This window comes from Helicoverpa armigera, chromosome 16, assembly GCF_030705265.1.
Source record: "Helicoverpa armigera isolate CAAS_96S chromosome 16, ASM3070526v1, whole genome shotgun sequence".
Taxonomy (NCBI): Eukaryota; Metazoa; Arthropoda; class Insecta; order Lepidoptera; family Noctuidae; genus Helicoverpa; species Helicoverpa armigera.
Genome location: NC_087135.1, coordinates 7,648,145 through 7,673,952, shown reverse-complemented (window position 1 = coordinate 7,673,952; position 25,808 = coordinate 7,648,145). Strand labels below are relative to the sequence as shown.

The 25,808-nt window shown below is 35.2% G+C and overlaps 1 protein-coding gene across 2 annotated transcripts in view; it reads left to right on the top strand.

Annotated features, from left to right (window-relative positions):
• Spri (sprint) overlaps window positions 1–25,808 on the top strand; it is a 194,970-nt gene that overhangs the window by 60,654 nt on the left and 108,508 nt on the right. The window contains exons 1-2 of one of the 2 annotated variants that reach the window (XM_064038563.1): window positions 5,439–5,683; window positions 9,954–10,199. The exons of the other annotated variant lie outside the window; for it this stretch is intronic. Of the exons in view, the coding sequence (XP_063894633.1) occupies window positions 10,045–10,199 (155 nt within the window). The 5' untranslated portion in view covers window positions 5,439–5,683; window positions 9,954–10,044. Of the gene's footprint in view, window positions 1–5,438; window positions 5,684–9,953; window positions 10,200–25,808 lie in introns of those variants that run through there. 2 annotated transcript variants of the gene reach the window in all.

Genomic DNA, 25,808 nt, shown 5'->3' with positions numbered 1-25,808 from the left:
TCCTTTCTGAACAATGATTTACAAAATTACTTACTCGTATTTAGCAAATGGTTTAAAGTCATGCGATAACGATAGAGTGTGCTCTAAAATACGGTGACGTTATTTTGAATTATATTTTCAGTGTTTTGTATTTATTGAGATGGATATTATTTATCTATGTTTATGTGAATTGAAAAATTACCTTTTCAATTACTAGGTACCTATATGTATGAAAGTAATCAAATTCGTAACACAATGTTCGCTTATATTTTGTGGTAGTGTGGGAGAGAGTGACAGACTTTTAGTAATAATATTTTTTTTGCCCGTAATGTATAGCCTTTCTGGGGTCATTGCTATATAAAGACTCCTAATTGGCAATTAACCCTTTAAGTTTGAACTTACCTTTGTTTTAGAATAACCCTGAATTTAAATTCCACGGATACATAGTTAGCAAAATTAATTAATTAACTCGCTGACAAGTTTAGGATTACAGTGAAATAATCTGTCATGGCGTCAATGATCGGTCATGCGTCTTCCCTTTGTTCTGTAGTGAATGTGCCATTGTTATCATAATATTATTATCATGTTAGTACCATATATTGTAGATAACTCTCTCGTAGTGTGTGAGTATGTTGATTAGGTGTGAGCTTTCAACTCTTCATTGTCTAGTTCTAACCGGTGTTTCTATCTCCTTACGTTCTTTGATTCATGGTTGATTTGTGTGGATTCAACATTACATTTTATTGGTACTTTATGTTTAGTAGAATAAATAGAGTTTTTCTTTTGTTTCAGGTCAGTAAGTATAACGTATGTAATTATTACGGAAATGCTAGTGAAAAAACTTTAGGTAAGTAGCCCTAATGGATTCTTCGAAAGAAATGGGAATACTTAGTAGGTAAGTATATGTTACAAATTATAAAATATGCGGTAAGTATTTGTTATTCTATAACTCATCTTTATTTATCGCACCCACAACCAGGATTTACTGTAGTCCTTTTAACAACCTTTGTGGCGCCTGTTTAGGCATAGTGTAGGTAGGTGTCACTCTAACATATGTTTATAGTATTAGTATTCATGTTAAACTGATTTGTTTTGATAGCCTTCACACGACATGTAAAGCATTAAACACCTTCCGGGTAGTTCATGAAGGACATTCCTCTTTTGGTGACCGATCTACCATACAGTAGTTCACATACGCCCTTCGTATGCTTCGTATGTATATATAAAAACCCACTCACAGAGACCCGTGAGTGGGTTTTTAGAACAATCCCATAGTCCCAAAATTCTTATAAAATATAGAAGCCGGTGTTTATTATATAATTATCGATAACATTGGGATCATAGTTAAAATAATTTAAAGTGTGACACCTAATTTATTTAAAAACCTACACATCTATAAATGTATGTGTATACTACGATTGTTTGTTATAAATACGACTTTACTACAGCCATATAAGTCGAGAGTAGACTTCTTGTTGAATCATCGCATTTTTGTGAAGGTCACTTATTCTCATTCCACTCGTAAATCCTTTTCTTAAGTAAGTAAGGTATAAATTAATAGCTAGATCAAGTCTGAATATTGACTGCCTATCCTCTCACTCTCTACACTCTTTTCAATTATTGCAGTCCAACCATAGAGTTTCTTGCCCGTTCTTCTCCATAGGACAATTCTTTTGATTGGGCAACTATGTATGTAAGTATAATAATCTAACGTGTTTATAATTTTTGACATTCATAGGTTCTTGTAAAGGCTTAAATGAAATAAATTATTTGAATTTGACTTTAAACTGCTCGTGATATTAATCTGCGCTCAAATTCGGAGTAAAAAATCAGGCATTTTAAAGTTCCCATAAATAACATCACTTTCTTTAATTCTTTACCTTTGAGTTTAGTTGAGGTCTACGTGAAGTCTAGATGACCACCTACATAGCTCATTAAATAAACCTCTATGGTCGTTGGAAAGATATAGCGTAAATTTTACTAAAGCTACATTAGTTCTTTATTCGATGTAGTTTTAACTAGGTTTATTTCACTCTAGTAAAGTGTATAAAATAGGTATTCATTCACGCCCTGCTTCTATGAAAAGTTATTCAGAACTACGGAGACGAAATGCTTTAAATCTGTCACATAGGTTTTGAGAACACATCGTAACTACTCTAATATTACCCATTTTATTACTGACATAATTAGTCAATACACTGCCCTAATTCTTATTCATAATATTCAAATATGTACAAATAATAAGGTGCCTACATCCGCAAACATTCACAGAAAATATGTCAACACTGCCGTACCGATGACCGGGTGACTCACACATCCTTGAGATACCTCACCGGTCAATTTCTCAACGATTGACGCACTAAAATACCTCTTTATGATTAGTAACTAGTAGGCAGATTGTGAATATGAGTTAAACACAACGATCGGATCTCTAAAGATTGTGGAACTTACGGCTTCATTGAAACTGCTCAGGAAACTGTTGTTTAAAATTGTGATGAATTAGAAAATTGATTTCAGAAATTTGTAAAAAGCACATAATAATTATCTGCAATAATGAATGCACAGAATGCAAGTGCATCGCACTTGTAATATATTTACACTAGCTCTATCTAATATTTCATCTTTTTACATTGCAGCCTATCTCTTTTTGTTTTAAGGTAATACAAAAGAAAGCAATTAGCCGTGAATTTCACCTTTGTGCTTTTGATAGAATTATCAGTAGTCTGAGGACTGCTATCAGAATATTTTGGTATTATCTTGTTGTTGTTCTTTTGTTAGATTCGGTTTAGAAGACAACTTTTGAGTTCAAATGCAAAGCATACGGGTATTTTAAAAAATGTATATTTATTCTACGCGTAATTTTATAATTACGTAATTAAATCTTTCATCTATTAATCAATCACCTTAATCTGTAATACTAGCCCAGTCCAAGTTTATATTTTAATGTTTATTTATGTTATAGTTAATTGTACCAGTTCTGTTTACCTTCCCACGTGTTGATGTCATTCTGTAGGAGGTTCGTAGTAATGTAGGTACACATAGGTGTACAAATAGGTTATTTAATATTAGTTATATTTAGGTAGGTGATATTAATTTAAAACTGTCTTGTATTTTAACAATGTTTGTTGTAAATCCAGGACTCCTCGTAGGTTCAGTTGACTACTAGCATCAGGTACTTACTGTCTGCATTATGCTGAATTGGACTATTTATTGTTTGTATAATTTGTTAATTTCCTTTGAGCTTTTCTTGTGGTAGTAAATGATTTTTATTTTTCCGTCTTTCTGAATCTTGTTGGGTACTTTTTGACTTTTTGATTATTTTTTGTACTTAGACAGATATTTTCGGAAATTGACTGAGTAGGTTCATATCCATTGGGCACTCCAACATGAAATTATAATCCTCTAATGCATTATCATAAGTACCCAATAATACCATGAACATTTGGCAAGTACAGCCTTGTAAACATTACACTAAAAAGGTGTTATTGGAACGTGCTCGAATTATTTGCACTTGTACAAATATTATTTCATAATTACTGGGTTAGTGTCACTGAACTCTAAAATGGGGGTTTGCGAAGTAAGTCAAATGAAAAATATACCTAAGATAATAATATACTTATTTAAGCAGGACAGTGTATGCAATCCAAACTGATTTTAATATAAGTATAAGTTTTTTCCTTACTTTTCCTGTTCGTAACTTCTCTTACTTCTCCTTTCCTACGTAGCCTATTTTACTTTAATTGATGCTAATATTTCTTCTAGAAATGAAGTTTTACTAAGTTGTCAAACAGGATTGGAGGTCTTTGCCGAGCAGTTAAACTTTATACGTAACAGTAACAGGCTTATTATAAAACGCTCTAAGAGAGTAAAACACTAAGATAAGGAAGATGATAAGCTATAAATAAGTATTTTATTATTGAAGCGTGTAATAAGGAAATATTATGTAAACAAGGCGGAGGACAAGACAGTGTATCAACTAGGTATTATTTATTTGAATTTATATAACGACGCCTTAGAGTGAAAATATCTTAGGTGTCGTAGGTTATCTTCCTAGAAACGCAATAAAAATAAGTTAAAGCAAGAATGCATTTTCGAATTTTTCACTCAAAGCCGAAAATATGTAGCAAAAGCAGAATTAAAAATAAAATATCCTAACGTGTGGCTACTGAAATAAGTACATATTTCGAACTTCGAGCAAATATACAAGACGTCTATCAAGACCAAGATCTTAATAATTTGCCTCAACGCGCATCTAAAGGGGCAGAGTCTTAATTAATTATGCACTGGCTACCATTCGCACTGTTTAATGCACCAATATGTATTCATAGCTCAACTTCATTAGCCCGTGCGTCTCAAAGGCACGCTTTTCCACGTACATCTGATATAAATTTCATAAAATCACCGTCCAGAGATATGGACGAAACAATTTTTTGTTTTTTATTTTAATTTCTCGCTTGTGTTTTAATGGGTTTTGCTCGCGGTTTCACCAGTTCGGTTCGGAATTTAGAATTTATGATAAAAAGTAGTGTCACTTTTCAGACCATAAAATATTTCTGGACAAAAACCGCATCAATGCATTCTTTCGTGATTAAATTCCAAACCAACAAACTTTCGCATTTATAATAGTTTTAATAAGATTGTATGAAAATGTTGATACTGTGCTAGTTCCAAAAGTAATATAGAAAATTGTTTTATTGTACTTCTAAAACTTGGAAAAAGTTTTGAAACTGCTGACACTTTGGCATTATTTAGAGCTAACCATAGCCTATAAATGTTACGCTCATTCTTATGGGCAGTTTAGGCATATAAATAAATATTGTTGTCCGCTGTAAATAAATTTTACTTTCATACGGACGTTAGCGAACCATTCTATGTAATGACCAACTCGTTTCAACTGACCTTTTTTACTATACGACTCACGATTGCGTCCCATAAAAGGCTATGTCCAGATAACTTTATTCCACATAATGCGTCCCCATCCCTTTGAAAAGGAAAGTTGTATAACATTTTTTGAGATCGCTTCCCTTTTAAGGCCCTGAATGTACTTTTATTGCAGAAATGGATGCGAAAAGGAATGTTCTTCGGCAATATCAAAGGGTTTGCCGACTTTGTGGTGGTATATTTTTTATTTAAAACGTATAGACGATGCAATAAATTGGTCAGACTTCTGCTTAATAGAATGACTTATGTAAGCCGTATTGAATGGCCATTCAATTTAAGAGGAAAATCGTTATTTAATTATAAGAGAAAAACAGTAGCTAAACAGTAGCTGTTTTGGTTAAAGGCCATGCACCTTTCGTGTGGTATTTCAAGTAATTACCGGCCGTCGCCTCGGTGACCGAAGCCCAATAAAAACACGTCCAAAATTGCATCTCGCATGTAGAGTTCCAAGTTCAAATTAAACCCGTCGTCGGTGGGTCGGTAGTCCTGCGCGCGCGCTCGCCGCTCCTCGAGGCAGGCAGTGCGCCGGCGCCGATGTTTCCGATCGGACGATTGGATAGCGACGCAGACGCGTGCGCACTGCGAAAATACCGCAATTAAATTCATCATCGCAAGTGTGAAAAGTGTTCAGCTATCTTATAGCGCAAGTGCTGTTGGAACCGATTTGAGAATCCAAGTGTTTTCTTATTTTGAGTGAATTTTGTGATTGTGTGCTGTTACTGTGAATAGTTGGGAACCAACTCTTATTGCTTTAAATGTCTAGGTATAAAGGCTATATCTTGCTTAATTAGAGTTTACTGACCTTTGAAAGCTAGTAACGACTGCGCCAGCATCACATTTCGTCACACTGTGCAACTGTCACATTTATGATCATAGGTATACACTGAATCATGATAGTAGAAACATGGTTAAGGCATAAACGCGCGATGTTGTCAATTCGAATGACCTAATCGACACCTACTAACTGATTGTTATTAACATAACTCCTAATAATAATAATACGGTTGAGAGGCATAAATTCATCGTTGAATTAATGGCTGACTTATGCCTCTTGCCATTCTACTGGGGAGGTATAAAGCATCGAATATCTGCCTACATCCATATCTCGAAGAATTACGAGATGCAACGAACGTGCTTCCAGGAAGTCATTACCTTCTTGTGACAATGACTTTATTTCATTTGAGAGTTCTTGTGCTTGTTGAAACTGACCCTCTTAATAAACTGTAACTGTTTCTTTATTAACTGTCCAACTTTGTCCTTCGATTGTCCAACATTTTATACTATCGGATATTATTTGCAGTTTTGTAGACACTGCGTTGTTCTGAGTAGTGTTATTGTTTAGACTTGCTTACCTACTAGGAACTTGATTACAGTCATCGTCGTCAGCAGTTGAATCATGCGATAGTCAATGTTTTTGTTTGTGCCTATTGATATCTTCAACCTTTTATGATTGGTCAGGAAGTTGGTTTTCCTAACTTTATTTCATGGTGACCTAGGTGCCATAAAAATCATACTGCTACCAAGTAGTTTTTTGCATTAAATTCCTTTATTTAGAAGTAAATATGTACACACTGTATGTTTACTTGTAAATACAAACTTAAACTACTCATCTTTTTAAGTACTCAGGATGATCGTGTTTTATTAAATTGATAAAAAGTGTTTATTGTTGTCACAATAACAACATTATTTATGCATGATTGTACTGTCTTTCTAAACTCTCTAACAACATGGGTATTCATTAAACTAACAAAGTCTTTGTTTGATAGCAAATTCTTTCCATAAGTTACACCACCAAGTTCATAAAATTTTAAGTATCAATTAAGTTGATAGAGGTTTTTGATATTTCTCTATCATTCCACAATACATTCAAGAAGACATTGATAGCTATTGCAGCTGCCACAAATTACATCATAATTACTACAGTAATAGATTATTGTGAAGTAACAATTGCTCTACTTTTATTATGGGCGTTGTTGAGCTTCATCTTGATAGATGTTCATAATTATAGAACAATTAAGTCGGACTATCTATCTTCATCTCTATCGTGATTCGAGCAAAGATTTTGACATTAAAGATCAAAACATTGATTGAAGTTACATTAAAGAGAAAATGAAAGCAAATATTGCAAATATTTCTGGTATCACATACACCCGTATTCATGAATGTCAACACGAAAATGCCACATATGTAGTCGACCAATAAGCAGTTATGGCTATCCAGTTACTTGGTCCATATATGGTCTAGCCGGCATCAAGTACATAGTACCCTCGAACTTGAGGCCTACACACTCCAATTACAGTCTGGGAATTCGATGATTAAAGGAATTTCAAGCAACCAGTGAAACCGAAACTGTTTTAGCATCGAATATAACTGTGTGTGGGCGGCGAAGTATGTGAAGAGATAATATTGCAAGTGAATTTATCGTTTTTCATGCAAAATTTATATTGGACTCTTAACCTAAATTTGGTGCTTATTTATGTCTACTGTTTCATTGTTGTTATGATTTTCTTCGTTTATGATATTTGAGATTTAAATAAACTTTTTTTTCCGTACCGTTCCATAAATTGTATACGTGACCCAAAGTAGATCGGAACGTAATTACTTTAAGCCCTTGGCTGACCTTTTAACGTTTACTAATCGTCCTTAAGCGTTGAAAGTATCAAACGTCAACAGAAAGGTCCCTAGATAAGCAGTCTGATCCCAGATAAGTTTCTTTATAAGCCGTATTACTAGCTAGTGGACTATTGCAATTATCTCTGGTAGATCGTCGAGATAAGTTGCTAACAACAACAGCCCCGTCGGTAAGGCTAACGCACCATGAAAGATATTTATAGCAGTCATTACCTATGTGAAATGCAGTTTCTAAGATAGAAGTTGGGAGTATAATTAGATATATCTCTTCGAGGTCATAGTCAAGCGGTGTAGTGATAATGTAGCTAACTTATGTTATCGCTGTTTTTATTGTAATGGGTCTAAGTTAGATTGGTCGTGTGGAATGATTAGAGTAAGAATTTAACTAGATCTTGTCTGAAGGAGACTGTGAATAGTTATTATGTTTTTATAAATAACAACAAACGAAGCTATATCCATATGATAAGTATTTATTTTCTAAATAAAAATGTTTATATATTTAATGACAACAAATCGAAATGATTCAATGTCTAATAAATTCCGAGAAGCGTCTGTTCAATCTAAATGGTGCCTAATACTTCTATCAATGATCTGTGTTCCAATCAACGGAATAAATGTTTTGTATAAACACGTCCGTTGATAAATAATCCTTGAGCCAAATACGTACACATGTAGTAAACACTGTTCCTATACATGGATGGTTTATTTGTGGAGTTCCATCGAATGCTGGTTCAATGACATCGGCCATTTTGTCTTCAGTAATTGCCGCATCCCTTTCAACAATTGTCGGTAGTCTTAGTACTGTGCCGTTTTCTGTGTCGCTTCCTGTTGCAGATGTTTTGTGAGCAATCAGTATGATTAGGTGCTAATGATACTTTTTGCTGTGTGAACTTTGAGTCTTAGTTTTCTTTTTGACCTGAAGTTACTTCAACTTGGATTTGGTCTTCATCTATCACAGTATGTACTACATACACACAGTATGTACTGTCTAAACTTCTTAAATTGGAAAAGAGAACCCCATGAGGCCATTTAATTGCTGGAAACCGATATGATTATCACATCAATGTTGATTTAATTTAGCAACAATAATAATACCCTTTTTATTCTGACAGCTGATTGAGTCAACTTGCAAAAGGCGTTGAATATTCATACATTTTTATGGCTTCCTCATTTGCCCAATTATCGGTCGCAGCTGAGTACTCATTTCAATGTATTATGTGTGTTATGCAAAGTGGACCCGTTTAATTCTAAAGATATTGATCTTATGTAGGCTTGTTCAAACAATTTAGGTATTTCCCTTGTAGGGTCTGTCGAATTCTATGCATAATTTTGAGGTGTACCTTGAAGGTGATTGCTATTGATTATTTTACCTATGGTATTTTGCTGGGTCAACCCACAATATAACTCGTATTTTTCACCTTCTGATTTTTTGTATTATTTAAAAACACACATTTTTATAATATTTCAAACTATATTTTCCACAATACTATTCAAAATCTGTCCACTTCTATCTAGAGAAATCTAATTGCGAAAATATAATCCATGTATTCTCACTGCGCCTACAAAAGGAATGCTAAATGACGACACTGGTACGCAATTATGAAATGGTTTAAATACTCCTAGCGATTCCAGATTACGGCGGATGTGCAAATTGAGGATTCTACTGCAGGTAACAGATGACTAATGCCAAATGACTGTGTTTAGCACGATCCGAGACTCTTGACTACATTGTGGACAATATTGTTTCGCTTTATAGGTAGTACAGTATAGGTAGTCGATCGTTTTTTGTTTTACTTTTACATTATTTATTACCAACTAACTGTTATTCGCGGTGTAGCTCGCGTTCCGTGAAAATATTTTCTATACTACTCACAACATAATGTGGTTTTCTATTCGTCGTGGCTTACGAGTATTGCTATTGGAGGGCTTCCTATTGGCAAAAGATTTTTCAAAATCGCTTCATAACATACAGAGATACTAGATAAAATATCACTAAATAACTGTATAATTTATAATCACATAGAATAGTCTATTGATGAAGTTCCTCAGGCAATAAAAACCTACTAATGTCTGGTCTTTAGTGCAATTTCTTATGCGTCCACATCCTCGTAATGTATAATTATTTTTCCTTTGAAACTCGTTCTTATTGCCGACTTTTACGCGTGGGTGTCACGCATAATTCACAATATCCCGTTGTTTAGTCGGAGGGATAATAACGTGTGATGGTTGGTGGTCACCACAGCGTGACCGTGCGGATGTCGGCGCAGTCAGTTCACTTGTTGCTTTCCGATGTTACACCAATTGGAAAGAAATTTTAACTTTTAATATTGCAAAAAATAAACTCGCGATCCATTAAGCAGTAAAGTGAGATATAGCCAATTAATAAAAATATCAACGTCTAGCATCCGGAATCAGAATTCGCAGCTCGAAGTGTATAATCAAATGGGCACAGTGTAGCAGTGACTACAGTGGAAGGTTCAACAGTGACACACGATGTTAATAACGAAGTACACAGCGATCTTGTTGGAAAGCGCGAGGACCACGGAGGCAAGGAACACGGCACTATCGCGGTCTGACGGCTGGTCCTCATCACTGGACAGCTCGCCCGGTGGACGCAGGCCCGTTCGGCGACGACATTTTGTATACAGGTTTGTGCCTTACCTAATACCGAAACCATTCAACCTCGATTTAGGTAGATGTTTGCAATATTCAAGACATTCACCGAACTAATCAAGTGTGGCTTCCTTTGATATTGGTATGCCTTTTGGTTCACTTTGAATCACATGTGGAATGTATGAAAGCTGGTAAATTTCTACGTGCCTTACGTCATATTATTGCTTGCTGCCGTATGTATTGAAATTTTAGTAAGTTATATTAATGAAACTACAATAAAATACATTGATGTAATGCAGAATCCATATACTTACTCTCTCTTACACAAAATTATATGATGTTGAGGTACATATGAATGGAGTAACGTACCAATATCAACGTCATCTAGGCATCAGCTAGGAAAATAATTTAAAAAAAGAAAATTCCTCATCGACAAAGTTCAAGGTCATCCAACAAAAGCACCTTTGTTTAATGATGTCCTCAATAAATTCCAACGAACGTACTTACTTTTATTGTCCGCACAGAACACGCCAGACAGATTCAAGTTTGCACAAAACGACCACCAATCACAAAGGGCATTAGGTATTCATCGTATGCATCGGTGCAGCGGCATTAAAGGTAGTAAATAGAGACAGGACATATTACGAGAATTGAATTTTTATTAGGCTCAATTGCATTCGGCTGTTGGCGGCGAGACGATGCGACGCTTACGATAAACTATTTAACGCCCATGCAGTTGAGAGGTTTTCTGTTTGAAGTTTTAGCTTTGAATTGTCAGACTAGAGATTTGAAATTTCCTTATAGAGGTTGCACGCTAAAGTTATGTTTAGTCGATCGGTGTGGTCTAAAATGTTTTAAACTTTAGTGCGAAAACAGCTTGCCAGTAAAGATGGGTGGTATGAATGTAAATCTTTGCAGCGTTACATATTGCAGGGTAGGCTGGTGATATCACAACACCACATCAAATATTTTGGCGTCAAGCGATTTGGAACGAAACTTTTGAAAAAAATGTAAACAGTCGTCTCAAACTTCTTTGAAACAAAAACCCTTAAAGAAAATTGGACATAACCATAACATTGCAAACGTTGACATAGTATTATATATACCTACACTTCTTCAACTACTTTTTATTCCTCATAGACTTGTATATTGTGTTTATTTCTATAAAATATAATCAATTTATTTACATAATATTTACATTAATTTTAAAAATTAAAAATAAACTTATATATACAACTTAAAACTAATACATAGCATCAAAAAATTGCTCCTCATCGCTGTCACCGGGTAATGTACCCAGAAGGCTGGCAGCATTGCCACGTTGGATGGCAATGCTCAACCTCTGTGCGAAATAAAAGCCAGCCCTTGGGTCACGAGAAGTGTCAACAAGGCGCTTAGAAATTTCCTTCGCAAGCGCGTGAGCACTCGGACCCCACGGCCCGAGAGTTTCAACCCCAAACGGCTCAAACATGTAATTCCCGATAAGGCTACTATATTTGCGCCGTTTGAGGTCCTCTGCTTGTGAAGCGGCGGAGCCGACACAACACGCAGTTCTAGGAAGATGGGATGGCGCAAGAGTGTCGACGCAGGTCGCGTCCCACACTAAAGTCCTACCCATCTTCCACGGAAATAGCGACATGCCGTCTGGTCTCTTGCCATCGTCGCGTGCCAAACCATTTGGTTCAAGTACGGCTGGCACGCCGACGGCAACAAGAGCCCGACGGATCACGTCGTTGATATTCGCATGTCGTGGTATGCGGCCCGCACTCCGACTGCACGACAGGCCGTGGTGACCGAGGCTGTTGACAGCTTCCCCGCAGTGGCAGCGGTGAGGAGTGCAGCACGAAGCACCCAGACGCAGGCAGGCAGCGAGTCTGAAAGTGGTGTCGTCAAACATGGTGCCTATGTTTGCCGACGGAAATGCGTGAAGCCAAAGACCTGACTCCCATTCACCCACAGCCAGTAGGCGTGCTCGCTCCGCAGAAGTAATTGACGTATCAATGAGATTTTTCCGTATTACTCTGCAGAGCGGCTCATCCCACTGTCTCTGGGAGGATGGGTTGGCGGGTAGATCGGTATTCTTGAATTCTTGTATATTTGAATGTCAAGTAAAACTCTGTGTAATTAAGTCGTTGCAATTATTTTCTGCAGCTACTGCAACTTGTTTAAAAGTCGACTGTTTATTTCCAGACGAGTTTTCTTCAAGGAGCACGTTTTTTGTCTTTTGTTTTTTAACTTTCTTGTTTTGTAGTTTTGACTTCGTTAAGGCAATAATGAACGGAGGGTGAGTTATTTCATTTTAAAGAATCTTATTTATGACTTGTTCGTAAACATACTAATGGAGATAAAAATTGAGGAGAGGAATTTTCAATCTTGTGACAGATTACTCAAAAGGATACCATTCCCTAATTTACCAATACAGATTTTGTTAGATGATTTTCTGGACGGCTATTTACTATGCGTAATATTACTCACATTGCTCAATTGCTATGTTTTTCGTATCGGATCGAGATCATATTCTAGGAACACTAACAATATAATTTATGTCTTCGTAGAGAGAGTAAAGGAAAGAATAAAGGGCACGCTACTACAAATGATAAATTGGTTACATCCGTTATCGTTCACCATTGTCCATTAGTTTAAATTCTACTTGAGCATCATTGACAGCTTGTGTTATTGGCAATTATTTCTTGCCTTTTGGTGACTACAAACATTATTGTTTCGGTTTATCGAGATTATGTACAGTGTATTTGTTATTATCTTCTAGTTCTTTTCAATGTCATAAAGTAATTTGACATATTAAAAAAACCGTTAAACCATTTTTCTTGTTATGAAGCCGACCCCAACATAGTTGGGAAAAAGGCTCGGATAATGATGATGATGCTTCATCCTGAATTCTTGTTAGATTTTCGAGTGTTTCAAACGGGTTTTACGTGCAAATACAATTGAGATACTCATGTTGCAATCACGCATAGTTTCATTTACACTAAGATTGGCCTTAATTAGGCTATTGACAAAGCGATTGAAGTACACTCAAATGAGCACATCTTCAACAATAAAAAGATGATTGAAACTAGCATTTTTATGCTTCTCGATCAATATCTATCAGTTGTATTATTCAATGTTTCTAATCGTGTATCGTGATTGCGTGATTGATTCCTATCTCTTTTTACGGCCGGTTGGCAGAGTATGTTTTTATACCGTTCTAGTAATTGAGAGTAAATAATGTCTTTCAAACGACGTGTCTTCAGTTATGTAGTGCATAACTGCATAACTTAAGGAGATCCGGATGCCTGACTGCGAGTGATTTAAATGTTTTATGTTATTAAAATTTGTTTTAACATTTTCTGCTTGACTTATTTTACTATTTTACTTGACGGCACGCAAATATGCATTTCTATTTTGTTCCTAGTCTAGTATTTAATGTTTTATGTAAAACTGCTGTTTTTAGATTTCAGAATAGCCTTTAGGGCATAACGTTCGCCTTTTTTCGATGAATAAAAAAACTACTTTATTGTCTAACTCTTCAACATTCTACAAATAATGAACACACATTTACAAACAAAAACGTCCACGTTAATCGCTAAGAATATTCTTTAGCAAAAAGTAAATTACAAAATATAAATTACGTTCCACGGATCGAGTAGCCTGTCCTGCAATTAAAGGATGCAACATATTATCATGAAAGGAGGACGCTCTATTATTTACTGGGCTGCAATCACGACACTCCTTGGTGAAGTAACAAGAGCAGTACTTATTATGAATAACGTACTGGCCGCAAAAACTAAAGTAGATGTAGTGGTTTTTGTGCATAGGAACGAAGATTTAGCACGGTTATATTTAGAATGGAATGGAATATGTGTAATTGTAGGTGTGATTGAGATGACTTGTATGGGGTATGGCTTCATAGTAATAATGATGTAGGGAGGTAACTTTAGACGAGTATTGTTTTTTGCTGCTGTTGAAATGTTGTTGTAAATAACAATTCACAGGTATTAATTTTCAGCTCTTCTACAGATTGATATTTGTGAAATAAGCAGAGAGTTTATTTAAATTAATCTAAAGTAAATAGTATAAAAATAGATGGTACGTAACGGTATTCATAACACAAAAGATCCTTCGGGGAAGGTTTTGGCATTTAAAATTAAAATATCAGGACCTTCTACGAAATACAAACCGCTATAATTATTTCGGAGGGCGGAGATATAATAAAAGCCAATCAAGTATAATTTTACGATAAACCAGGCTGTGGATTACAATAATCGCAATAAACTCATTGAACTTACACAATTATACTTCAAGGGAACATTGTTTTGTAATCTTATCGAGAATCGCGAACAACGCTATAAAGATAAGACCATAAGATAATGGAGCGGACAATGCACCCGGTTGCATAACGCGGTTCGCCCACATTTGGCAAATTGCTTGAATATTTTCTTACGTACGGAACTTCTTGAAGCCGTGCAGCTACCGTATTGTGCGAGGTCAGTGAACTTTACGAGGCAATTAGTATGAGCTTGGAACGTTACGATGTGAGACTGAAGCAATTGAGAATTATGAGTTTCTGTACTATTTATTTTCAGCGGAAAAGCTGTTAAATAAAACTCTAAATCATATCCGACATGAATTATTTTCTCGAAAAATTGAGATAAAAGCTAAGTTCTAGGAATGCAATACTTTGTTAATGTACACTACTGAATCATGTCCTATTCCAGTTATAAACTGATAATGACTTTGAACCTAACATAAATTATTATTGTTGCAAGCGATACGATGATGATTCATTAGTAGATTGGGCAATCAAAATAGGGATTTATTATGACCGTGTGGTTTGCAATTCAATTACGACTATAATAACCATACAATGTATCAAAGGCCCCATGATCTATTAAAGTTATTGTTTATCTTTCAAACACGTGTTATTATTGAATAGAATGTCCTAGACTGAGTTTTTAGTAACGGAAATTCCATTTAGTGCTGTGTGTATTTAGGAAGCTTTTTGAAATGACTTTTCCTTTTCCAAATATCTCATCAAAACTTTATTGTAGGTACTAATTCATCTTCCTCATCTATATTATCTATCACCAACTTAGCAGAACATTAGATTGCGATAACTGACCAATAAGCAAGTCCATCACGAGATAAGCTATCGTATGTATTGCAATATTCAATCCTGATTTCAGTGCGTTGACATTGATTGTTATTTTTAGTTACGTTCCGTTCCACGTTGGAACGCTTGCAAAGTTCCTTGCATGATGTAACATGATTTTGCATACTGTAACTGGATTCGCTTTTGCATTGATATGTGTAGGTACTTTATGTAAATCTTCACCTACTTGCACAGATCTGTCGTCGGTATTATCCTCTTTGGGTTCAACGGTTGATCCTTAGGAATGAATGCGAAAGTTACTCTGTCTGACACGATTAAACAATAATTATATTAACAGAAGGATGAGGACCAATTGAATCGACACCTTAGTTAGAACAGTAAATAAAGATTTGATTTCATAATACATACGCATATTTACATTTCTTTATACATCTAAAACAAATCTTAAATATACAGCTCAAAACTAGTAAAACGCATCAAAAAATTGGTCCTCACCGCTGTATATACCGCTGCACATAAAGATTTTAATTTTAGTTAAAGTCGTATTGTAAATTGTAATGTAGATACCTATCTTTGTATAGGTTACAGTAATATTTGTATCCTTTCTTATTACTAAAACCTCTACTATGTTTGTACATATACTCATTGAAAATGTCAAAGCTCCTCTTATGTGACTTGCAGCATCATAGGATTTTAAAATATGCAAATATTATTCATTGATGGGGAAATATTTCAAGTTTCCATCATAAAATCCATCTAGTAGGCACTTTTCTTCGTGAAAAAAGGTTATTCACCGGTTTTTAATCTCCGTAGATAAAATGATGCGAAAATAAATTCCACACATTTTTTAAGTACTTCCTCACAAATAAAATTGTTTCCACATTTTTCCCTATAAAATAAATGAAATAGGTAAAGCAATAGTAAGTACTTTTACATAGTCACCCTCTTCGATAACTAAACTATCTAGCTAATGTATAAATGACACTAAGCAAAAGATAACTAGACATTTGAGATAAAGCGAAATGCAAACCTTGGCTAGTGGTGGATATCTACCTAAACATTATTTGATACGTAGAAAGTTTTCAAAGACCTGTTTATTCGATAGGATAATTACTTATTACTAACAAGAAGATAATAGAAATAATTAGAAATTAAAACTGTAAGTTATTCATTGGCCAGTATCCTAATTATAAATGGAAGTTTTACCCCTTGACCTATCCCAAAATTTCGGACCTTAGAGGTCAAAGACCTTAAAAGTTTATGAGTCCTCAATTCGTGGCCGAAACGTTTTGCCATCAAACTGGAGATGAGGTCCATAGCAGTAACAGAGCGTTGTAAGTAAATTGCCCAGCACTCCATTAAAAGTTTCCCCGGACCAACCGAGACGGTTTTTGCTAAAGTTCGTTTCGTCGCAACATTAAATATGTGTTGAGAGCCGACTGAAGTAAATTATATCTGGAATCCAGTTCCTGTTTTATTTTGCGGTTGAAGATGGCAAGTTGAAGTTTTATTTCTGAGGAGTTTTATGGTCCTATTTGTGTAATGTTTCGCGAAGATTGAGTGATGTATGTCTTTTTTTCATATTTATTACGTCCCGACGTTTTTGCCAAGATTGAAGGAGATTTTGCATTTACTAAAAGTTTACTTTTCTTTTTCTATAGCGATTGAAAATACATGGTGTGGTTTATTTTCTAAACCTTAATGAACAATATGTACATAGCTGTACAGTCTCAACATACAAGTTAAAGAGTTAATAAACATAGATTACCAAAAAGGAATGTTCGTAACTGTGCTAAATCTACCGACATTAGTTAACCGAACCAATATTTACTTTTACAAGAGTCAAGACGCAGTGATTTGTAAGGGGCGGATCATAGGACCAACACCACATGAGATAAAGCCAAACTTCGGTCCCACGTTCCGCGCTAATCCTGCAGAATCGCTAAACTTGTGGTAAGCGCATGAGTCACGCTATTGCAGTTATGAGCCAACTTTCTTTAATAACACGCATAAAAATTAAGTCTGGGATCTGAAGCTGGGCTTATGGTAAAAGATTGGCTTCTTAGATCCTTAAGTATGTAAGTTAATACAATATTTTGTGTGTTTCGTGCTGAAGATTTCACGAAGAATGTTCATACTACTTTTGAACTTTAAAGTTGTTAAAATGTACGATGTGAAATCGGATACAAACTTTTTTGGATTTTGTACTTATTATCCTCAATACATTTCATGAAAACCAGAAGCAAAAATAAAATTAAATCTCCCAACACAGCAATAAAAAAACTTCGACGAGCAAAACCGTAATAGGCACTCTTACCTTTATATGGATCTTTGATTCCTGAAATGCGAAAACCCAAAAGCTCTCGACAATGATATGTTGACATGCTAACAACATGAATTGAAAAAGTTTGCTTATATACCGAAGAAACACGCGAACCAAATTGACACGGATATCAAAAGCTTTATCGTACCCACGTCATCGACAATATTGACTCCACAACAGGTTTCATTTAACTTCCGAAACTTGGTCCTGGTTTGGAATTATTTTCTTCTTTATGTATGACTAGCTGTTGCCCGCGACTTCGTACGCGGATCCTGTCCCTTATGCCAGCGACTACGGGGTCAGCAAAATCAAAGATCTAAATAGTCTGATATTGAATTTTAAGGGACCGAAGAGAAACGTTCTATATACTTAATTTTTGTACTTTAACAGCAAAAGCACAGCAGACTAAACAAAACGCTGAGAACTGAACCGCAATAGACGTGACCATAGGGATAAAAGTAGTGATTCTAATTAGTCCGCATTTGTGTGTGGCAAAAATATTACACAAGTATTATTACGTAAAAAAACATTAAATAGATGACAAAGTCGTGGTGACTTAGTGGAAGTGGTGGTGGTTTAGTGGGTAGAGAACCAATCTCTCAAGTATGAGCGTGCGTCTTTGATTCCAGGTCTGGCAAGTGCCTGCCAATGCAACTTTTCTAAGTTCATATGTACTTTCTACGTATATTTTGGATACCAATGACCGTCATTTGGAGGGGATGTTAAACTGTAGGTTCCGGCTGTCATTGAACATTCTTGGCATTCTATAGTCCCGAGGTCTGGAAGAGACATACAATATAATAATGAGATATATCGCAACAAAGTCGGAGAGTGGGGGCTCGTGACGCCACGTCTAGGTATGTAAAATTTGTACTAAGCAGTGAATTCAAGCGTTGTTGTATCTTTGTTATTATTTGTTTGTGAGAGAGAGAAAAGAAAAATACGTGTCTAAAAGACGGACTAATTACTTTTTTGATTCACCATACCTATTTCATAACATTCATTTCTATACATTTCAAGTGCAGTATTGCTCCTGAAGTTCCACATCAGGTGTTCCAGATTTTCGATGTTTATACGTCAATAGAGAGTGCATCAGATTGAACCACTTTTGCTAAAACGTCATATCTTCATATGCTATAGTCTAGCTGGGCTCCTGGAGTTCCACATCAGGTGTAGGTGTGGTTCAATTTTTATAAGTCAACAGAGAGTGCTTATCAGATTGAACAACTTTTGCTAAAACGTCATACCTCTTTAAGCTATAGTCTAGCTGGGCCCCTGGAGTTAAACATCAGGTGTTTTAGATCTTCAATTTGTGTAAGTCAATAGAAAGTGCTTATCAAATTGAACAACCTTTGCTAAAACGTCATACCTGTATATGGTATAGAGAAGCTGGGCTCTTGGGGTTCCACATCAGATGTTCCAGATCTTAAAATTTATTATCTCAGCTGAAAATGCTCATCACATGAAACAATTTTTGCCATGGCACCATTTTTGTATCTCTAATAGTTTTGTTGGTCTGTAGGAGTTCTGCATCAGGTCTTCAAGTTTCGAAGATAAATTATAGCCTATATGTTGACCAGGCTTAATACTGATACAACAAAGAAAAAATCATTGAAATCCGTTCAGTAGTTCGGAAGATTAGCGTGTACAAATCTAAGAAGATGTATACAAACTTTCATCCCCTATTTTATCCCCTTAGGAATGGAATTTATCAAAATCCTTTCTTAAGGGTTGCCTACGCCATAGTAGCTTTATGCATGCAAAGTCTCAGTCCGATCGGTTTAAAATTGACAAAGTTTCATACAAACTTTCATCCCCTATTTTATCCCCTTGGGGGTAGAATTGATCAAAATCCTTTCTTAGCGGATGCCTACGTCATAACATCTACCTCCATGCCAAATTTCAGCCCGATCCGTCCAGTGGTTTCAGCTGTGCGTTGATAGATCACTATGTCAGTCAGTCACCTTTGAGTTTTATATATTTAGATATCAATATCTGTCGATATGGTTTCATCTGCTTTTGTTAGGATCAATATATTCTGCTCGATGTTCTCATGTGTTGTGAAAAGTTGAGCAATCATTGCTCATAAACTGTGACAGTTTTATTTTTGCAAATCATTTAAACAACTGTTAGTATATAGTTACAACTACATGACTGCAAAGGTTTAAGAAATATTTCTCAAGAACTTTTTACTCTCTTTCAAGACAAGGGATTCACCGACACTGTCATATGTAGAGCGGAATAACGGAATAATATGTACGGATTTTAATAATCATTGATTGCAGGATCCGCACAATTAAGTATGGGCTTAGATAGATATGCGCTGGTTCACTTATCTTCAAGATAATCGCATAATAATTTCCGTTCTCGTTGAGTTTATTTCCAGTCCCACTCGATAAAGGCGGTATAACCTTATGAAGAAGGGTTTACTGGCAATAGATATATCCCGGAAAAAATTTAGATTTTAATTTTATCCTGTGTTTTTTTTATTACTATTTTCTGCTCCTGTCTATACACCATTTTTACGTAAGTCCCATAGTTTTCTTCTTTTATTTCTTTCAAAGACATTCGCGGCAATTGATGCTATCGTCTAGCCGGAGCTATCCCGTGGTCTTCGATTTACGATCTTTAAATCTAATATGTCATTGCACAGCCCTTTCAAGTGCTTCGTTTAGTATCGACCGCGGATACCGGAAAATGAAAAGCGAAATAGCTTTTGTGCAGTAACTGCCTCCTGATATAACTTACTGTATTTTGCAACTTCTTTATGTATCTACCTAATTTATTTCTCCGTAGGTCATTTTAAGAATAAAATACGTCAGTTCTCTAATAGCAGTTTTTTTTTACTTTACGCAACGAACAGTTTATTTCACTCCTGATGTTAATGTCAATATGATTGTCTGTAATGGTATTAACACGTTCTCTCTTATCACAATAAGATGAAGAGAAGTGCTCGCTATGGCTTTCATGTAGTAAATTGACTAGTATTTCATCATTCAAACATTAATTCATCTATCTATTCAAAAAAACATTGCGTTTCAATATTTTTGCTTTATTGGATTCTAATACATGCTGCATTCTATCGTCACAGAATGCATCAGATTCATAACACTGTAAAAGGGAACGCGAACAATTTGCGAGCATAAACTATAGTGCATAGTTTTCGATAGCATTTCAGCGGCCATGTAATATGGTCGTATGCATCTTAGACTGGAATGCAACTGCCGAGCAGGAATTTATATTGAGAGGGAGGCAAATAGGTAGGCTTGCATCGTTATTTATGATATTGATTAATGCAGGGCCCCTGATATAATTATGAAGCCATTTGGGCTGTCTGGTTATTAAATTAAAGATAAGATTAACTGTGAATGAGAATATGCTTGATTGATTTGATTCAGGTGGTTATATAATTTGTAGTGCAACGAGGCATAACATTATGGCTGTAATAGAATTCTATATTTTTGATGAGTGCATTCATAGAATGCAGTATTCATTCAGTAGTTTTAAGAGCATAGGTATATAAAATTATATCCGTCTTACCAAAAAAACTTTTTAACGTCAGTTTATGCCTTGTCTAAAAAAATGTCAAATTATGACGTTGACATATGGTTCATTTTGCAGCCAAAATTTTATTAGACAAGTGTAAAACAGGGTTTAAAGTTTTTGTAGTAAGGCCCTATATGTTTTTGAGATTGATTCATTGATGCATGTTGTAAAGTCACGATTAAAATGCCATGCAAAAGAAAATTTCTAAGCAATAGGTTCATTAAAATATTGTCTGTCTTGTTTTGCTCTATTTAAATGAAGTCCTACAATTATATATCAATTAATCACAATACTAATGAACAGCAGTCAGACGTTTGGCCATATTGCAATGACAATCATAACACGGTATTTGCGTATTGAATATTTAAACGGCGCGGGCGCAGGACGTGGCGTAAGCTTCGCCCACTATGAATTATTAAGCGATATTGTTGAGAAGGTTAGTTTATATCGTAATGGAACCTTATGTCTTCGTAAAAAGCAAAACGTTTAAAAAAATGTTGTGCTTGTCTGTATGTAGTCCCTACGAAAAGACAAAAAGGCGTCGGTAAAAGAAGGCCCAGCAGATTATCAGAGGTCAAAAGATTTCTGTTGTTTCTTTCTTATTATATAAGTAGATAGATCGCTATTTACTTATTTATATTGTCAGTTTTCCATCCTCAGCAAAAATCATAGTTATGGCGTCACTCTGTTTGAAATTATTTTATGACCTTTTCAGTGCATAGGCGACTTTGATTCTCATTTTTGAACAAAATGTTCAAACCGATAACTTATTTAGTATTTCAGAGATAGTAAAAATCTACATACTAAGAACAATATGTCATAGTACAATAATAATCCCCAAAATGAAATCATAACATATTCCATGTACAACCACCGTTGTCAAACAAACGACGGTACTCAAAGGCCCGCAGTAAATAGTTTAATGGAGAGGGTAGAAAACGGTCTCTCAAGTCCAGACATGTTTTGGGACCTGTCTGGTACTTCACACACCTGATGTTAACGGTGTTAATTGTCTAAATAATGGCGTCGGAGGTGCATGTGTAAGTGCAGACTAGAACACTTGGACAGAATTTGGCTGAAGTGGGTCGGAGAGTCTTAGGTCTGTTTGTTTACACCTATTGTGATATAAACATGTTTATAAACATATCTGAAAGATATAGATATCTTGACAAAGGATTGGTTGATACAATGACATTAAAATGTTAAGTAATATTGGTCAATGTCTCGTGTTAAAATGTAGGACGGTATGAAAGTTCACAATTTTGTAACAATGTAAGCAAATATACAAACTTTTCGATGAACTCGGATTTACGAAGTCTTCTTTTGACGAGGGGACAAATAAAGTCAATAGCAATAAAAGTATTAAGGGACCCAAAATAAACCAAACAATAAACGTTAAGCTTTACAGTCCAGTGTTTAATTAAATTGAGAAACTTATAGCAATAAAGTCTGTGTTACGAAATAACAGGCCAGAGATAAAACCATTATTACTAGGGGCGTGTTTCGACTACTAGCTTACCGTTGGTAACTTTTATTGCAACGCCTGTAGTTGCATAAATGTATAAACTGATCATAAATAAATAAGTCTTATTGCTTCCGTTCGTATTCGTATAATTTCTTTTATAACTCCTGTTTTGCAATTGATGAAAATAAAAACTGGAAAAATGTATAAACCTCATAAGTAAATTATTTAAAAAATAATAGATTGCTTTGCTATCTCACAAAGTTTAGGTTTAAATTCACACTTTAAAATTTTATTTTACAAGAGAATTACGCAGTTAAGCAAACAATAGAACATGATGAAATCAATATAATATATCAATTTCTGTATTATTACACCGGACAAGGTACTCAAGACCTCTAAATAACAAATGCTGACCGAGGTTATGCAACGAGTGAGCTATCAAATAAAATAAATGATACTTGATACCTGTCAAAGTTATAGCCAGTGCTGTTATGAACATAATATGAATGTTATTACTGCAATACACATGATCGGTATTATTGTCAGCCTATTAAGGTTTTATTCAAACGCACAAACTGACGTACTTTTATTATTTACTTAGCAGCATCCTATATTGCATAACATACATGTGAAAGGCTCTATTAAAACGTATAATAAGTCTCAATTTCCTATCGGTATATCGTAATGATATTGTCAACGGATATGCAATTGAAATGCATGCATTGCTAGCTGTCTCACAGGACTCACTTTTTCTAAACCTATCAAGTAGGTAGGAACAATAATCTACTATACCTACTGCCGAACAGATAAGAGATAAAAGCTGACTGTACCAAAAACATTACAACCAATTCCTTGGCTGACTAATCCAGCGAGTTGACAACGAACAATAATAATTACAATCCCTGAAACCTTCAATAAAACGGGGCAATATTCGCCGAGCATTCAACCAAAGCCAACGGAATTATAGTAATATCTGAGGCAAATACTACCACTCACCAAGTTATAGATGGCAACAGTTTTGTCAAGGCCCCGCAATAACGGCGCAGAACAAGCCACAAATTATTTAGCTTTATATCTACCACTTTATCTTAATAGATATGTGTTGCAATACAGTTGAAATCTCTGCACGAATTGGGGTACATCAATTGGTTAAATAGGTGCTGTTATGTAATGTGTATCATCGTAATTATGATTCAATAGGTATTTGGGACTGTTTGGATGTTCAAGTATATACCGACGCTTTGCATTTTTTTTCTTTCGCTTTCACAGTAAAATGGCTAAGTAAAGTGGTTCCCTCATAATATGCAACTTACCAAATTCCAAAGCTAGGCTTCGTTTAATAGTTTTTTTTTTACTACGAGACTTTACAAATTGTCATCAATATATAAACTTCATACACCAATGTATCATCTTTTAGAGGAATCTTCAACTATTTCCACGTATCATTAGTACCACCATACATTACCTACATCTGTCGCTCCGAGTCTAAAATACACTTACTTGCAACCATTAGCGACCACTTGCTTCTTGAACTTTCTTAATGAACTCAGTGTCAAATAATTGAGCACACTTGAACATAGTTTGGAAGAACTTTCGGCCCTCTACATACTTTTACGAGATCCTTAAAGTTGCTCAAGTGGTTTCGTAGTAACATAAAATTTATGGGAATCTATAAAATAAACTATGGCAAAATTGGACTGATTCAATGCTGAATCAATCAGCTGAACCCAATTGAACTCGTTTAATGGGCGATTTTCGATACTACTGTCAAGGTAAATGGAGGAGATGTCCCCATAATTTCTCAAATTAGAAGACCATAAATGTCAATTGTGGTAGAGATCATATCTTATCACTGTTGTTTTTAGCCGAAAACATTCTTCTTTTTCGTAAAGAATCTTCATCTTATTCACTGGGTATGGTTTCTTTTCCTTTCTCTATGTATAAGAAATTAATAATTCAGAATAATGCATAGGTAGATGATAAAGTGAAGGCAGGTATCAAAGGAATGTTCCTCAAAACCCCACTGCTTCTCATTCTATTCGTTCACTAATTAATACAGGTCATGTTAACAATCTAGACAATCTAGTCAATTACAATTTATGTATCCTTGGCATTTCACATGGGATACGACTTAGAATTTACGCTTGACTAACTCACACCTTAATTTTGCGTTGCGTAAGTCTGAATTTATCGCGACTTCTCGGTGTTTACAACATACCAACAGATTAAACTGGGATGGAGTTAACAAGACTATTGACTCTAAGGTTTATAGTCCTAAACACAGCAAACAAGATCAAACACAATTCATTCGTCAATATCAAACATCAAGCTATTAGGGGTCGTAGCACCATTTCTTTGCCGTTTCTTTCACTTAAATCAATATCAAAAGGATCATTACAATATTTTTTCTACTATAAATATAAATATTGATGATTAAAACTCAAAAACAAACAGCAAACCTCATAACAGCCTTACTTTAAAAGCCTTCATCAAGGAAAAATGTCCCAAGACGTCAAGTCTTGACCAATTTGTGTTAAAAATTGGGTCACGTAATGTTCAATAAATATCAGAGAGCAAAATTGCTGAAATCGATTGGAAATGAAAGAGCTTTTAGATGTTATATTGAGGTTATGGCTTGATACCAGTGATGTAGTTATTTTAACAAGTTTATCGATACTTGGTGTGTACAGAAGGAAAAATATATAAAACTTTTAGGATTGAAAAGTCTCCGAAATAACTATCGTACTATCGTTTAAATAAGTTTGTTGATTGAGTTATTTTAATTTCAATTTAAAAGATAAAACACTAATTATGGCTTTTTAAAAGTGATTTTGTTTCAAAAGATTATTTAGTTACCAGGAACTTTCAATGTTCACAGTGTCATCATCACGTGCAATTCTGATCCTATCCATGTTATATTCTATCTATCGATATTTACTCTTGCCGTTCCACATCCCTATGGATCCCTCGGAACAATTCTCCTCAAATATTTGTTTCAATTAGGCGTCTCAGAGGTCCCTCTTACGGCTCCACGTCAAACAATTAATGATGATCGGTATATCAAGAGTGACGTACGCGAATTGATATTACGAGGCCTTTTACTTGGAGGACGAGTTTTATCTAATGGCTGCTTTGGCCATTGTTAGATAGAATTTCTTATTGGAAACGAACGCAAGATTAAGATTAAAGCGATGGAGAGC